Source organism: Lactuca sativa, chromosome 4 (assembly GCF_002870075.4).
Source record: "Lactuca sativa cultivar Salinas chromosome 4, Lsat_Salinas_v11, whole genome shotgun sequence".
NCBI lineage: Eukaryota > Viridiplantae > Streptophyta > Magnoliopsida > Asterales > Asteraceae > Lactuca > Lactuca sativa.
The window spans coordinates 21,680,220-21,698,567 of NC_056626.2; the positions used below are offsets into that span (position 1 = coordinate 21,680,220).

The 18,348-nt window shown below is 38.7% G+C and overlaps 2 protein-coding genes across 3 annotated transcripts; both read left to right on the top strand.

The window, feature by feature from the left end:
* The first annotated feature begins 11,584 nt into the window (after positions 1-11,584).
* On the top strand, positions 11,585-13,832 carry LOC111890395 (uncharacterized). The gene is made up of 3 exons (XM_023886514.3): positions 11,585-11,833; positions 11,910-12,940; positions 13,029-13,832. The coding sequence occupies exon 3, from the start codon at positions 13,082-13,084 to the stop codon at positions 13,664-13,666; it is 585 nt and encodes a 194-aa protein (XP_023742282.3). The 5' UTR covers positions 11,585-11,833; positions 11,910-12,940; positions 13,029-13,081; the 3' UTR covers positions 13,667-13,832.
* A 412-nt stretch (positions 13,833-14,244) lies between these two features.
* Positions 14,245-18,266, top strand: LOC111890366 (protein ALP1-like). 2 transcript variants are annotated; one of them, XM_052771316.1, is made up of 3 exons: positions 14,245-14,586; positions 17,036-17,380; positions 17,469-18,266. In XM_052771316.1, exons 2-3 carry the CDS (start codon positions 17,042-17,044, stop codon positions 18,105-18,107), a joined length of 978 nt encoding a protein of 325 aa, XP_052627276.1. In that variant the 5' UTR covers positions 14,245-14,586; positions 17,036-17,041; the 3' UTR covers positions 18,108-18,266. The 2 variants fall into 2 exon arrangements, with proteins under 2 accessions (XP_052627276.1, XP_052627277.1); XM_052771317.1 differs by lacking the exons at positions 17,036-17,380; positions 17,469-18,266 and adding exons at positions 15,513-16,273; positions 16,350-17,026.
* Positions 18,267-18,348: the final 82 nt, after the last annotated feature.

Genomic DNA, 18,348 nt, shown 5'->3' on the forward strand with positions numbered 1-18,348 from the left:
TATCACATTTTCTCAAAAACCACAATGTATCAATTACCAAAACACAACTCAATGAAATAATTGATAATATCCCAGAATCCTCATTCATAATCTCGAACAGGTGTGTACAATTAAATCAGCGCCTTCCTGCGATCCTGAGAAGTACCTGAAACACATATCACATAACACGGTAAGCACAAAGCTTAGTGAGTTCTCCAAAAATATTGCACACATCTCATTAGCCTCTCATGGATATATCTCGGTTCGGACCCTCCAGTCAAAGTGTCTCAGTGAAGACCTTCTGGTCTCACAACTCGGGTTGGACCCTCCGGTCCCTCAACTCAGCATAGAACATAATAATACAACACATATCACAATACAATACATACATCACCTAACGCAATATAAGCACATAGGACCCTTTCGGTCATAACTCAGTATATACACAGAATAATATGATAGCATAAGTCACAAAGACAAAATGCATAATAACACATATCACGATATAAGCAAATAAGATCCTCCGGTCAATAGTAAGGACCCTCCAGTCTCACAGCTCAGGTTGGACCCTCCGGTCCTGTATCTTAATGAAGACCTTCTGGTCACATAATAGTTACCGCTCAGGTAAGTATAGTGAGAAGAATCACATCGTAGAGTAAAGCAATATATCCCACACTCGTTGCTATTGGTCTAATCTCCACCCCTCCACGACCACCAAAATCCATAGTTGACAAAAACCCTAAGTCAATGGAAGTCAACAGTCAAAACTGACCCAATTCTAATAGTCAACAGTCCATGTTGACTCAACTCGCTGAGTGCAACTCATGAACTCGTTGAGTCCCCTGAAACATAGTAAATTACGAAAACCCAAGTCTGCTCGCCTACTTGTCGAGTCCACACAATGTCCAAAACACCATGAAAGCCCCACCTACTTGTCGATTTGTCTCATCAATTCGTCAAGTCCACTCTGAATCCATAGATGGGTAAAACCCTCTCAACTTGTCGAGTTGTCTTACCAACTCGCCGAGTTTTTGACGCGTCCAAACCATCGGGGTAAACTCTAACCGACTCGTCGAGTCCCTTAAGTCTGCTTTCTCATTCAGATATTTTAAGGCAGAAAAACCACCCCAAACTCTAGATCTAGCCTCCCAAGGATGAGATACCACGTAAAGCTGCAAGCTTTACATCCATGCAGGTTTAGAAGGGATAAAGTCATCAAAACAAGGCTTTACAAGGACATTAGCTCTTGTAGGTTGTCCTAAGCTTGATAAAGCTTGTGTCTCTTTGTCCAAGGGACCTCCTACTATCCAGATTTGAAGTCACATCTCCATATCATGCTCACAATCATAAATGACTCAAAAAGAAGCTAAAAAAGCCATAAACTCATAAATAAGGGGATCTAATGTTAGAGTGATCAAGGTAACGACTAGTTATGTAACGACCCAATTTTCAAAAGAAATTTTTCGTTTTTAATTTGTCAAAACACTTTCCACAATATCCAAAATACAATTGTTTTCAACCAATAATAGTTACAAATTTATTTCAAATCATCAGAGTGTCCCAAAATTACATGTGAGAGAGTGTACGTCACGTCATCAAGCCTTGCCCTTGCCATTGGGCTCAGATGTACCTGAAACAAATCCACAAACTGTAAGCTAATGCTTAGTGAGTCCCCCAGAGAATACCCCACACACAATCCACATAACATATATCATATTAGCTCTAAAATATATCTCTACCACATAAGCCATGCTTACTGAAATATAAGGATGTCGTGGGCTCCTCCCAAGGTCTTACTTCAGGATGTCATGGGCTCCCCTACATGGTCTTACACCTAAGTGCCATGGGCTCCCCCATGGTCTTTAATTGGATAGAAATGGGCTCCCTCACATGGGCTTACATCCAAATGGCATGGGCCGCCCATGGTCTTTAGTTGGAAAGCCATGTGATCCCTCATATGGTCTTACATCCAAATGCCATGGGCTCCTCCCATGGTCTTCCCTGCAAGTATTACATATATAGCTAGCATATCACCAAACATATCTAACTATCATGCCACATATGTCTACAATAAGTATACCACATAACTCTACACAACAAGTATACCACACATCTCTACAAAATGGGTCGGACTTGGTGCCTTAGACCCATTTGTATGGTGAGAAGACTCACCTCTCGAATGCTGAGCTGATAGGCTAAAGTCAGGTATCTCCCACGCGCTGCTCCTCCTCTACTTCCTATAATCATCAAGTGATTAACTTATCGCAATCCCATAAATACCCTCAAAGTCAGCCCTGGTCAACCCTGATCAAAGTCAATGTCAACAGTCAAGGTCAACAGTCAATGTTGACCTCAACTCGCTGAGTGCATCCAGCAACTCTTCGAGTTACCTGAGTAACTCATCAACCCGCCGAGTTACCATTGTAACTCGTCGATTTCCTCCATGACCAGGAAAATCGAAAACCCATGAAGGCCGAAAACCCTAATCCTCCTCTGAATCACTCGAAAGATCCGAAAATGGGTAAACCCTCCTCGACTCGTCCAGTCAACTAAGGGATTCGACGAGTTCCTTCAGACCATTTCATGTTCAGTCCTTTTCAGTAGGATCTAAGGTCCCAAACTTCATATCCAACTTCCCCTAGTGCAGATACCACGTAAAGTTGCAAAATTTACGTGGTGCGTGTAAGGCCCTCCAAGGCTATAACTCCAAAACTAGGCTTCTTACAAGGTTCATGTGCATGGAAAGTGGCTAGACTACACAAAGTGAGAAACTTTATGTCATTGGGGACCTAAAGGGATACAAATCTGGAACCATATCCTTGTGATAGGTCCAGATCCGAGTTTGGACTCTATTTGCCCCAAAAATGGTCATTTACTAGTAAGAGAAGGGATCTAATCAGCAAGAGCTCAAGGTGGCAGCTTTATACCTCAAGGTGATGGCTAAAATGAAGTAGATGTTGGATCTACTATTCCTATCCTTGCTCCTTCCTCTTTAAGCTTGAAATCCTTCACAAATATCCCAAAATGGATCACACACACTCAAGGAAGCTCAACAAACGGATAAGGTTTCTTTTTGGGTTGCAAGAATGCTAATGGAAGCTACAAATGAGCCAAAAAATCCTTTAAATAGGGTGTAAACCCCTGAAATTAGGGTTTTCTCTTTACATATCCTACTCGCTGAGTCGGGGCCTTCTAACTTGTCAAGTAGGTCCCGATTCTGCGTCCATAAATAATGCCTCTATTCGACGAGTTGGACTCCCAACTCGTCGAGTCCACGCACCAAAAATCCTAAAATTAATTGAATCAAGTAATAACTAGAACATGTGTTAAAAATCTCCCCCACTTGAACTACACTTCATCCTCTGAGTCTACTGATCCAAACAAATCTGGGTAGTGATCTCGCATCTCGTTATTTGGCTCCCAGGTTCATTCGGATCCCCTTCGGTGCTGCCATTGCACCTTCACCAGCTTCACTTCCTTGTTCCGAAGAACCTTGGTCTTTCTATCCAGAATCGCCACAGGTCGCTCAATGTAGTTCAGGCTCTCATCCACGTGAATGTCGTCCAGAGAAACGACTACGGCCTCGTCGGTGACACACTTCCGAAGTTGTGACACGTGGAAGGTGTTGTGAATCTGGCTAAGCTCATCCGACAGATCCAAACGATATACCACCTTGCCCACCCGGGTCATAATCCTAAACGGTCCAATATATTGGGGCCCTAGCTTGCCCCTCTTCTGAAACCTGATGACTCCCTTCCATGGGGACACTCTCAGTGACACACAATCCCTCAACTGGAACTCAAGATCCGATCATCGTCGGTCAGAATAGTTTTTCTGATGGCTCTACGTGACTCGAAGCCGGTCGCGCACCTGTTGAATTAACCTGCTAGTCTTGAGCACTACGTCCGTGCTCCCCATGACCCGGTGTCCAACTTCACCCCAACAGACTGGAGTCCTACATATCCTACCATACAACATCTCAAACGGTGGTCGGTCGATACTGGTATGGTAATTGTTGTTGTATGAAAACTCTGCCAATAAGAGGTATGTATCCCAACTCCCTCCAAAATCCAACACGCATGCCCGAAGCATATCCTCAAGTGTCTGGATCGTCCTCTCGCTCTGGCCATTTATCTAGGGTGATACGTTATACTAAAATGCAACTGAATGCCCAGGTCCTCATGGAACTTCTTCCAAAATCTAGAAGTGAATCGAACATCTCGATCAGAGAATATTGATACAGGTACCCCGTGTCTCGCCACCACTTCTCGCACATAAATATCAGCCAACTTTTCAGTGGATATACTCTCAGAGATCGAAATAAAGTGGGCACTCTTCATCAATTTATCCACAATTACCCATATGGCATCTACACCCCTCGTCGTCCTCATTAACTTCGTGATGAAGTCCATAGTGATCTCTTCCCACTTCCACATGGGAATGGGTAGTAGCTGAACTTTGTCATGAGGCCATTGATGCTCGGCCTTGACCTTCTTGTAGGTCAAGCACTGCTCCACAAACCAAACAATCTCCCGCTTCATGTAGGGCCACCAGTAACTCGGTCTCAAATCCATGTACATTTTCGTAGCCCATGGATGTATAGAGAATTTGGACTTGTGTGCATGCTCCAATACCCTCTGTCTCACTACCCCAGTCACTGTTACCCACACTCGACCACAACGCGTTAGAAAACCTCAACTATCCTTAACAAACAAAGGATAATGTCCCCAAATCCGCTCTATTATCCAATTCTCCTTCTTCACCCTCTCGACCTGAGCCTCCTTGATCATACCCAACAATGGAGAGATCACTGTCATCCTCAAACAAACATTCCCAATCGGGGAACATGCCGCCTTGTGGCTCAAAGCATCAGCCACCACGTTGGCCTTCCCAGGACGGTACAAGATCTCATAATCATAGTCTTTCAGCACATCCAACCACGTCCGCTGCCGCATGTTGAGGTTCTGCTGATCCATCAAATACTTCAAACTTTTGTGATCGGTATAAATAGTGCACCATACTCCATACAAGTAGTGCCTCCAAATATTGAGGGCAAACACTACTGCCCCCAATTCCAGGTCATGAGTAGGGTAATTCGCATCATGAGGCTTCAACTGCCTCGAGGCATAAGCTATCACATGCCCCCTCTGCATCAGTATTGTGCCTAACCCTGAGATCGATGCATCACAGTACACTACCAAGTCATCCAACCCCTCCGGTAGTATTAGAATCGGAGCCTTACATAACCTCTGTCTCGGAGTCTCAAAATCCAACTCACGATCCGTGCCCCATTGAAATGTCACATTCTTCTTGGTCAAGCAGGTCAAAGGCACACCAATCTTGGAGGAATCCTGGATAAATCTCTGATAATAGCTCGCTAGACCCAAGAAACTACATATCCCCGATGTATTCTTCGGTACTTCCCACCGCATTACTGCCTCCACCTTGGTTGGATTAACCAAAATACCCTCTTGGTTGATGATGTGCCCCAAAAATTATACCTCTCGCAGCCAAAAATACACTTGGAGAACTTGGCATACAACCTCTCCACCCTTAGTGTCTCCAACGCCTCCCTTGGATGTTGCTCATGCTGCTCCTTGGTCTTAGAATAGACCAGGATATCATCAATAAAAACAATCATTGACTGATCTAGCATCGTTCTACACACTCTGTTAATGAGATCCATGAACGCTGTTGGGGCATAGGTGAGCCCAAATGACATCACCACAAACTCATAGTGCCCATATCGAGTCCTGAAAGCTGTCTTTGGTATGTCCTCATCCCGAATCCTCATTTGATGATATCCTGACCGAAGATCAATCTTGGAAAACCAAGATGCACCATGCAATTGATCGAACAAATCATCGATCCTTGGTAGCAGATAATGGTTCTTCACCGTTAGCTTGTTCAGCTCTCGATAATCAATACACATCCTATGTGACCCATCCCTCTTTTTTACAAACAGGATCGGATCTCCACACGAGGAACTGCTTGGTCGGATAAACCCTCGGTCTAGCAGCTCCTGAAGTTGCATAGATAACTCCTGCACCTCGGGCGGTGCTAGCCGGTACGGTGCCTTTGCTATCAGTGCGGCACCTGACATTAGATCAATGCGAAACTCTATCTGCCTCTCTGGAGGCACCCCTGGTAACTCTTCGGGAAAAACGTCCCAAACTCCTGTACACTCGAAAAACAATCCACATCCGTCGTGGTCTCAACTCTCGTATCTGATATATAAGCCATAAATACTGTACATCCCTGCTGCAAAAACCTCCTAGCCCTCACAGTTGAACAAAGGGTCGGTCCATACGAGGCTATCTCACCATGAATAACCAGTTCTCCCCCACTTGGGGTTCGAACCCTCACCAACTGGCACTCGCAATCGATCATGGCCCCATTTTCCCCCAACTAGTCCATTCTGACTATCACCTTCAGTCCTCGCAACGGTATCGGGTCTAGGTCAACACGAAACCTCTCTCCAAGCATATTTAGGACACATTCCTGATACACCCTCGCAGCACTCAAATTACGATCATCTACTATCTCTACCTCGAGCAGGGAATCTAAAGTTCCTGGCGCATCCCGAAACTTCTTGCTAAGCGCAAGTGACACGAACGATCGGGTAGATCCCAAATCGAACAAAATGTGAGCAAACATATCATTGACCAAAAAGGTCCCTATACATAAGCACAATATACACATAAGCAATACAAATAATTGTAGAGCAAAGAAGAATAAACACGTATCAGTCACAATGTCTGGCGCTGGCCGAGCCTTCTTTGTGGTCAACTAAATTGCAAGACTCTTCACCGCTGGAGCATTCTCCTTAGTAGGTCGGTCATCCGTAATACTCATCGTGGCGGGCGCAACGCCGCTACTGCTCCAACCCCTCTCCGCAACCTCGGAAAATTGGCCGCTTATGGCCAGTCTGGCTGTAGTAAAAACAAATCAAGCCTTTTTTAGGGCAACCCTTCTCAAGTGACCCTGTTGGCCACATGCGTAGCATCCCAAGTAGGCTATCCGAAAAGCTCCACTTTGCGGCTTACCGCACTTGGCACACCGGCCCCTAACCCTTCTGGCCCCTACTCGATGAATCCAAGGTCTTAGGATTTTTAACCTGACCTACTACTGTTTGTGCCTACTCGGGCTTCCGATTGGCGTGGAAGTCCAACACCATCTCCTGCTCATAGGCCTTGTCCACAATCTCATTCAGGGTTGTACACCCTGTAAAGCTCACAAACTCCCAAATATCATCCATCAACATGGAATGATATCTCGTCCTCCACATGTCCTCATCAGTAGCATACTGAGGGATCAACAATGCTCGCTCCCGAAACTTGGCGGTGATCTCTGCTACAGTCTTGGTGGTTTGTCGAAGGTCATGAAACTCCCTCACAGGACGTTGCACCTCGATAGGTGGTGCAAACTCCAAGTCAAACCGTCTAACAAACTCGACCCATGTCATCTCAGCCACACCGACCGCTTCCACCTGTCTAGTAACCTCGCCCCAACATACATGAGGCAAAACCCACCTTTGCCGCCTCCAGGGAAGAACTCGTGCGTTGGGAGTTCTCGATATCCGCCACCCAGCATCGACTAACAATGGGGTCCTTGACCCCGAAAATTGTGGTGCCCCACACGCATTGAAATCCCAGAATGAGGGAGTTCGGGCCCCAACCTGGCCCGCATAAATCTCGACCCTGAATGACCTGAGCATATCCTCCATAATCTTCATCATACCCTCTTTGACCGTCCCAAATATCAATGAGGTAGCGTCAATGATGCCCCTGGTAACCCGTGCTGCAATGAGCTCACACATCCTCTCATCAATGGCCTTGGTAATGTCACCTGACCTAGCCCCGGATCCAAATCCTGATGGGCTTTGAGCATTCTAACACTCCTATGATGTACATGCAACCCTAAATGCTTTGGATCTATGTTTTCTCTAATATACATGCAAACTTTCAAATTTCCAAAGCATCATCCTAACTAGCATACAATGAAGTATCTATACTACAAAAACATAGTTAGACGACATACCTTTTGATGTAGTTGAAACCTTGAAGCTTTAATAGCCTAGCACCAATAATGCGAATGCCTCAAATGGAACCACAAATCACCACCAACAATTGGAGGAACTAGAGAGAGGTTACTTGCACTCAAGTTTCGGCTAGTACTCTTGTATGTATACTTGGTGGCCGATTTTTGCTAGCTAGAGGGGTCCTTATATAGTGTGGCTTGATTAGGGTTACACCATGTAAATCCTAATGTGCATGACTTTCCACATTCCTCATGCTCCATGGGTTTAAACCTCCATGGATCATCCATGGGTCACCACATGGGTTTAACCCAACATAAGGAATCATGGATCACTAGCCCACTTCATAAAAATGAATGATTTACACAATCAATCCATATATATTTAATTAGTCTCTTTTGGTCACAAAATTAATTCCAAATTAATTCTTGATCAATACTAATTAAATAATATGATTTCATATTAATATATTAGAACTTATAATATATTATTAAATCATAAATAACCTATTCTCAAAAGTCTGTCCTTATAAATTGTTCTGGTGAAATGCAAACCAAATAGACCATGCTACTCTTGGGTCAAGTACATACCAAATATAGTTATGGACTTAGATGCCTTATCCAATAGTCTCCCACTTTGATAAGTCTAATAACTATAGTTGTAAGTATAACTTCAGGATCCAACTAGCAATCGTGGCTTCTAAATGCATTTGTCGAACTGAGACATACAATTTTAGATAAGTGGTCATAGAATACTATGTTCTCAAGATATCAGCCAGAAAAACACATGGAACATAGTTAATCTTACTGTCCAACAATTTGTTTCCCGATTTCCGATTCGTTTGACATAAAACTTAACTGAACACATCAATTTAGTTCTGACCGGGCCTGGCACATAAGTCAAAACAAAATCATCGAGGGGCCCAAGATATCGCTTTTAACCTCCGAGGACTAAAAGGAACAAATAAACTTCGACAATATATGCTTGTACTAACTATTCATTGAATCATACACAACAACATGTTTTATAACATCGAGTTACTGATGCGTTTTCGTATTATCAATGTACAACCAATTCATAGTCAACAACTCATGTATCTAGATTTAAAGATTATATGATATTACCGTCTCACGATCACTCGAGATAAATTCCATGAAGTAATACAAGTGAGCGTGGGTTGAGTCCAATACTCAGACCTTTTGAGTACTCATGAATGTCATAGCAATGTCTAACCATTTTCTGATAATCTACAAGCTAAATTCATGATAGTCTTAATTCAATACCTACTTCCAAAGTATTATCGACTGTGGATGGTTTGAATAATTCAATTATTATGGAAATCAAAACATACAAAATGAAACAATAGTAAACAATTGACATGAGACAGTACCATACTAGTAAATAAAATACCCTTTATTTAAGCATCAAACGTCAATTACAATTTATCTATTACAAGTTTTGAAACATCTTTCTAACCATTAAAACTAATATGATCCCTCAGTCCAATGCGCCTCGCATGTTGTAAATGCTTAACCCTACTTAGTCCCTTTGTAAGGGGATCTGTCGGGTTCTCATCTGATGATACCCTATTTGCCACGATGAGTCATTCTTCTATCTTGTGTCTTATGAAGTGATATTTTATGTTGATGTGTCTGGACCTGCAATGATCCCTTGGTTCCTTGGCTAAGGCAACCACACTATCACTGTCACAAAAAATCTCCACATGCTCCTTTATAGCCGGTACAACTCCAAGGTCTCCGATGAAGTTCTTCAGCAATATCGCCTCCTTCGTCGCTTCGCTTGCTCCTCCATTCAGAGTAAAGACCCAGCTCGACTGAGAGCAGAAATTATCCCTGTCGGTCTGAAAACTGACGTCACTATACACCACCACTCTCAAGTAATCACTTCCAGCGAGGGTAAGAACCTTGTCCTTAATATTCCATAGGTACTTGAACAGACTTATGCGGTTTCAGTTTCAATTATCATTTTACGAAATCGATACCCGCCGGTTCCAGTTCCAACAATGGATACCCAAAATCGGCGGTTACCCGAACCGGTAACGACGGGTACCTGCATTTTTTCTAAAAATTATATATATTTTGGTGATTTTGTATTTAAAAAATAAGGAAATATATTTATACGTGATTACCTTAGACCTTAGTCGTTTTTAGGGTTTTGGTGATTCATTCATAAAAAATAACGCCGACACCCTCTGTTCCCGAGTTGCAATTAACGAGGGAAATCGAGTGAAAAGGATGGATTTGGAGAGAAAGAAGAATTCAATGGCATTCGCGAGTTTATTTTTTTGACTGATTTGGGAAGAAAGGAAAGGAAATCGGAGGTATCTTTTCTCTCCTAATCTTCCTCCCAAATTGGAGAGATTTGGAGAGAAAGAATCATTGACAAGCAAAAAATCTCGGTGATTCCCAAATTGCCCTTGAACCCTATATAATCACGTCAACAGCTACAAATAATGCTATTTATATCTAAAAGAAACAAATGAAAAATAAAATGATAATGACCAGTGCATGTGCTTCTATAACTTTTCTCTTGTTTTTAATTTGGTGGTAGTTGTTAACATATGACTAATTATTGCACAGATTATTTGATTCATTTTCTTGGTGCCAATACTACTACATAGGAGTTTTTTGCAAAAAATTATATTGGAGTCCCATAAACAGTTAAACTATCATAACATATTAGATGCATATCCCTTTTTATTATCAATACTTTGTTATCTTTCATTCATATTTTATATTTATTATGCTTTACTATTTTATCTATAAACGTATTTCTTTAAAAATGTATACATCATTATTTATTTTATTATAATTTTTTCATAAGTTTCTTCAATTCAATATTGATTTTTCATATTATTATAAATGTATAAATTATAAACAAGTACATTTTTATATATCGTTTAAGAAATTTATTTTCACAAATTTGTTTGCCCTTGAATATACCTTTGGTTTGAGTAAGCAACTATAACCATACAATAACCTATACATCCACAGATAAGACAATAATCACAGTTTAATAATTTTCATAAAATAGGTAAAAATTTCGATGGATAGTGAACTACAAACACCCGCTCAATTTCTGAGAGTCAGGCAAAGACAAGTAGTTCATCTGCTTTGCTTGTTGATGGCCATTCTGACATATCGTGCCCTTGCCAACACAAACCGTCCCAAATTACCTTCTAGGAAACTTATTTTAAAACGGCGACGTATACGTGAACAGTTGCTACACGACCTTTCAAACGGTGGTCAATGTCGTGAACTTATCCGTATGAGTGAGCAGGCTTTTAAGAAATTGTGAACTATCTTACAACAAGTTGGTGGTCTTCGAGCTACTCAACGCATGTCCGTTGAAGAGCATGTTGCAAGATTTTTGCACATTGTCGGCAATGATTTTAGAAATCGATTTGTCTCTTGGCTATACTGTCGCTCTAAATCCACTACAAGTAGGTGCTTCCATAGAGTTCTCCGAGCAATTATATCACTGGAAAGTTATTATATTCAACAACCAAAAGGCGATGTTGTACAAAAAGAAATTCAAGAAAAAAAAAACGATTTTATCCTTACTTCAAGAATTGTATAGGTGCAGTTGACGGGACACATGTTCGTGTCAAAGTACCTAACAAAGATGCCCCTAGATATCGTGGTCGCAAGGGATACCCTACGATAAATGTCTTAGCTGCTTGTACATTTGATTTAAAATTTACGTACATTTTAAGTGGTTGGGAGGGTACAGCATCAGACTTAAGGATACTAAAGAATGCACTCAATAGAGAAGATAAACTAGTAATTCCAAAGGGTAAATTTTTAATACCAAAATTACTCTTATGTGTAATCTAATTTTTAATACATAACTAATTACAACTTATTTATAGGTCGATACTATTTGGTAGATGCTGGTTTGCCCCATACAACTACACTAATGGCACCATATCGCGGTGTCAGATATCATTTGAAAGAGTATTCTGCTCGGGCCCTTGAGAATGCAAAAGAGTTGTTTAATCTCCGTCATGCTTCATTACGTAACGCTATAGAACGGGCATTTGGTGTTTTAAAGAGAAGGTTTCCTATCATTAGAAGTACACAAGAACCTTTTTATTCCTGTGAAACACAATCAGACATTTTCTTGGCATGTTGTATTTTACATAACTTTTTGTTAGAAGAAGATCGAGACAAAAATCTTGAAGATGAGGTCCTACAAGAAATGTTAAATGAACCATGAGAGGAAATGTGCCATAATATAAAAGAGACAAATCAGGGTAATGCTGCGGCAGAGCAAATGAGGAACTTAATTGCAAATCAAATGTGGACTGATTACTTGCCAAATCGAAACAATGAGATCGATATGTCAATGTAGCTACTAGTTTTTATTATAACATTTCAATTTGATTTTGTTTGGATCTTTTGTGTTTGACTTGATTTTGTATGAATCGTTACTGTTTTGACTTTATTTGTGTTATTTATCTTTTGGACATGTTATTTACTCATTATTTGTACATCCTCTAAGTAAGTATTTTTTATGTTATCAATGCTTGGTTTGTTTATTTATGATGTTATGCAGGTCAAGATGATGAAGGAAGAACAAGTTACTAAGAAAGAACACATAAAATGGACAGATTGGATGGATTCTTGTTTTATTCAATATATGATGACACAAGATGACAAAGGATTAAGGATTAGTGGGAGTTTCATCCCACAAGCGTACTCTAACATGGTGGAGGAGCTTAATCAAAAGTTTGGGAAGAGTTTAACAAAAAGTCATCTAAAGAATCGTTTGAAAACTTTAAAATCAGGTTTCTCGCAATGGTTTGACATGTTCCGCGGAACTTCATTGAGTGGGTTCGGTTGGAATTCTGAAACACAACTAATTGAAGCGGACGAGGAAGTGTGGGCCAACCTAATTAATGTAAGTTTTTTTACTGCATGTTACTTAGTTTGTATACATTTATGTTATTTTTCTTAACAATAATTGTATTTGGGATTGTGTGTTACAGTTAAAGCCAGAGGCAATTTCATTGAAGTCCAAAAAATACCAAACTACAATGAAATGATAGCTTTGTTTGCGAGAGATAGGGCTTCAGGGGTGCATGCTGAAACCCCGAAAGAGAAGAATGCTCGATTGAACAAGACTGGGGATATCAAAGTAGAAACAATTGAAGAAGTGGATCAGTTACTAGCAAGCAATGACATAACACTTGAGAAACAACAAAAAAATAATGATGATGATGATGATGGTCTTGATGATATTCAAGTGTTATCTCCTACATGCTTTTCACCGGTGCAAAATTCAAGTTCTAAGAAGTACAAAACTAAAAAAAGGAAACATGAAATTGAAGATGAAGATGAACCTGAAGTTGAACCTGAATCGTTTGAAAAGGTTATTATGCGTGCAGTTAAAGATGTGGCTTCTGCTATGAGGGAGGGTAACAAAATCTTCGAAAACTCTCATCATCGAGTTTATACTGGTGATGAAATTTATAAAGAGTTGGAGCCAATGGATTTGGAACCCGATGAATTAGCGGAAGCTCTCATGTTTTTGTCGCGAAATCAATCTAATGCGGGGACGTTATTTAGAGTTCCATTTAAAATACGAAAAAGTTTGCTGAAAAAAATGATGGGGGCAAGTAAATGACTTACTTAGGATGATAGTTTTTTGATTTTTTTATTAGTTTGACTTCATACTTTTTGGTTTTTGGTTTGAGTTCATACATTGGAATTTGTTTGATTATTCTTGCATTGACTTTAAATTGGTTTCTTATGAATTTGTTTGATTATTGATACATTTATGTTATTTTTGGTTTGGGTTTATTTACTTCTTTTACCCTTTATATTGATTTTGTTTGAAAAAGTTATATAAATGAAGAATATACTAGAATTGTGATTAATAATGAATTATGCATTAATGATTTTTATATAAATAATCATGTGAAAAAAATAATTAAAGAAAAATAGTTTAGGCATAATTTTGTTTTCAAAAGAATCGCATGGTATATATTTGAAATTATGGAAAAAAGGTGACAAGGGTATAGTTGTCCACTTTTAGTTTTCCTTTCTTTTCCTTCCAACTCAGGAACACAAAGAAAAATAATTTTCCTTTCCTTTCTCTCGAACTCAGGAACATAAAAATACACTTTACTTTCTCTTTTTTTCTTTTCTTTTCTCTCCACATTTCTCTTCTTTTCTTTTGTTTCCTTTAAATGAAACTCGGGAACAGGGTGTTACACCCTGTTCCCGAGTTGCAATTAACGAGGGAAATCGAGTGAAAAGGATGGATTTGTAGAGAAAGAAGGATTCAATGGCGTTCCCGAGTTTATTTTTTTGACTGATTTGGGAAGAAAGGAAAGGAAATCGGAGGTATCTTTTCTCTCCTAATCTTCCTCCCAAATTGGAGAGATTTGGAGAGAAAGAATCATTGACAAGCAAAAAATCTCGGTGATTCCCAAATTGCCCTTGAACCCTATATAATCACGTCAACAGCAAAACACAGAAAAAAAAATCGCTGCTTCCTTCTTCACGCTCTGTTGGCTGTTCTCTCTTTCAGCAAAACATCAGGTTTCATTTTGTTCTTCGCTTTCTTCTGTATGATCGTTATTTGTTTTTAATTTGGTGTTAGTTGCTGTTTCAACCCCTTCTTCGACTTCTTATGTATGATTCTTATGTGTTTTTATTTTATTTTGGTGTAATTGCTGGTTCAACCCTCCAACTCTGAACAAATAAGTAACAAAAGAAGCAACAAGTATTTTGCTTTTGCTTTTGCTGCTGTACACGACAAGAAAAAAGAAAAAAAAAAGATGTGAACTTTTCTTTTGCTATTTATCAAGTAACTACAAACAAATTATGATATTTATATGTAATAGAAACATATGAAAAAGATATCTCATAAAGTAGCTACAAATAATGCTATTTATATCTAAAAGAAACAAATGAAAAATAAAATGATAATGACCAGTACATGTGCTTCTATAACTTTTCTCTTGTTTTTAATTTGGTGGTAGTTGTTAACATATGACTAATTATTGCACAGATTATTTGATTCATTTTCTTGGTGCCAATACTACTACATAGGAGTTTTTTGCAAAAAATTATATTGGAGTCCCATAAACAGTTAAACTATCATAACATATTAGATGCATATCCCTTTTTATTATCAATACTTTGTTATCTTTCATTCATATTTTATATTTATTATGCTTTACTATTTTATCTATAAACGTATTTCTTTAAAAATGTATACATCATTATTTATTTTATTATAATTTTTTCATAAGTTTCTTCAATTCAATATTGATTTTTCATATTATTATAAATGTATAAATTATAAACAAGTACATTTTTATATATCGTTTAAGAAATTTATTTTCACAAATTTGTTTGCCCTTGAATATACCTTTGGTTTGAGTAAGCAACTATAACCATACAATAACCTATACATCCACAGATAAGACAATAATCACAGTTTAATAATTTTCATAAAATAGGTAAAAATTTCGATGGATAGTGAACTACAAACACCCGCTCAATTTCTGAGAGTCAGGCAAAGACAAGTAGTTCATCTGCTTTGCTTGTTGATGGCCATTCTGACATATCGTGCCCTTGCCAACACAAACCGTCCCAAATTACCTTCTAGGAAACTTATTTTAAAACGGCGACGTATACGTGAACAGTTGCTACACGACCTTTCAAACGGTGGTCAATGTCGTGAACTTATCCGTATGAGTGAGCAGGCTTTTAAGAAATTGTGAACTATCTTACAACAAGTTGGTGGTCTTCGAGCTACTCAACGCATGTCCGTTGAAGAGCATGTTGCAAGATTTTTGCACATTGTCGGCAATGATTTTAGAAATCGATTTGTCTCTTGGCTATACTGTCGCTCTAAATCCACTACAAGTAGGTGCTTCCATAGAGTTCTCCGAGCAATTATATCACTGGAAAGTTATTATATTCAACAACCAAAAGGCGATGTTGTACAAAAAGAAATTCAAGAAAAAAAAACGATTTTATCCTTACTTCAAGAATTGTATAGGTGCAGTTGACGGGACACATGTTCGTGTCAAAGTACCTAACAAAGATGCCCCTAGATATCGTGGTCGCAAGGGATACCCTACGATAAATGTCTTAGCTGCTTGTACATTTGATTTAAAATTTACGTACATTTTAAGTGGTTGGGAGGGTACAGCATCAGACTTAAGGATACTAAAGAATGCACTCAATAGAGAAGATAAACTAGTAATTCCAAAGGGTAAATTTTTAATACCAAAATTACTCTTATGTGTAATCTAATTTTTAATACATAACTAATTACAACTTATTTATAGGTCGATACTATTTGGTAGATGCTGGTTTGCCCCATACAACTACACTAATGGCACCATATCGCGGTGTCAGATATCATTTGAAAGAGTATTCTGCTCGGGCCCCTGAGAATGCAAAAGAGTTGTTTAATCTCCGTCATGCTTCATTACGTAACGCTATAGAACGGGCATTTGGTGTTTTAAAGAGAAGGTTTCCTATCATTAGAAGTACACAAGAACCTTTTTATTCCTGTGAAACACAATCAGACATTTTCTTGGCATGTTGTATTTTACATAACTTTTTGTTAGAAGAAGATCGAGACAAAAATCTTGAAGATGAGGTCCTACAAGAAATGTTAAATGAACCATGAGAGGAAATGTGCCATAATATAAAAGAGACAAATCAGGGTAATGCTGCGGCAGAGCAAATGAGGAACTTAATTGCAAATCAAATGTGGACTGATTACTTGCCAAATCGAAACAATGAGATCGATATGTCAATGTAGCTACTAGTTTTTATTATAACATTTCAATTTGATTTTGTTTGGATCTTTTGTGTTTGACTTGATTTTGTATGAATCGTTACTGTTTTGACTTTATTTGTGTTATTTATCTTTTGGACATGTTATTTACTCATTATTTGTACATCCTCTAAGTAAGTATTTTTTATGTTATCAATGCTTGGTTTGTTTATTTATGATGTTATGCAGGTCAAGATGATGAAGGAAGAACAAGTTACTAAGAAAGAACACATAAAATGGACAAATTGGATGGATTCTTGTTTTATTCAATATATGATGACACAAGATGACAAAGGATTAAGGATTAGTGGGAGTTTCATCCCACAAGCGTACTCTAACATGGTGGAGGAGCTTAATCAAAAGTTTGGGAAGAGTTTAACAAAAAGTCATCTAAAGAATCGTTTGAAAACTTTAAAATCAGGTTTCTCGCAATGGTTTGACATGTTCCGCGGAACTTCATTGAGTGGGTTCGGTTGGAATTCTGAAACACAACTAATTGAAGCGGACGAGGAAGTGTGGGCCAACCTAATTAATGTAAGTTTTTTTACTGCATGTTACTTAGTTTGTATACATTTATGTTATTTTTCTTAACAATAATTGTATTTGGGATTGTGTGTTACAGTTAAAGCCAGAGGCAATTTCATTGAAGTCCAAAAAAATACCAAACTACAATGAAATGATAGCTTTGTTTGCGAGAGATAGGGCTTCAGGGGTGCATGCTGAAACCCCGAAAGAGAAGAATGCTCGATTGAACAAGACTGGGGATATCAAAGTAGAAACAATTGAAGAAGTGGATCAGTTACTAGCAAGCAATGACATAACACTTGAGAAACAACAAAAAAATAATGATGATGATGATGATGGTCTTGATGATATTCAAGTGTTATCTCCTACATGCTTTTCACCGGTGCAAAATTCAAGTTCTAAGAAGTACAAAACTAAAAAAAGGAAACATGAAATTGAAGATGAAGATGAACCTGAAGTTGAACCTGAATCGTTTGAAAAGGTTATTATGCGTGCAGTTAAAGATGTGGCTTCTGCTATGAGGGAGGGTAACAAAATCTTCGAAAACTCTCATCATCGAGTTTATACTGGTGATGAAATTTATAAAGAGTTGGAGCCAATGGATTTGGAACCCGATGAATTAGCGGAAGCTCTCATGTTTTTGTCGCGAAATCAATCTGATGCGGGGACGTTATTTAGAGTTCCATTTAAAATACGAAAAAGTTTGCTGAAAAAAATGATGGGGGCAAGTAAATGACTTACTTAGGATGATAGTTTTTTGATTTTTTTATTAGTTTGACTTCATACTTTTTGGTTTTTGGTTTGAGTTCATACATTGGAATTTGTTTGATTATTCTTGCATTGACTTTAAATTGGTTTCTTATGAATTTGTTTGATTATTAATACATTTATGTTATTTTTGGTTTGGGTTTATTTACTTCTTTTACCCTTTATATTGATTTTGTTTGAAAAAGTTATATAAATGAAGAATATACTAT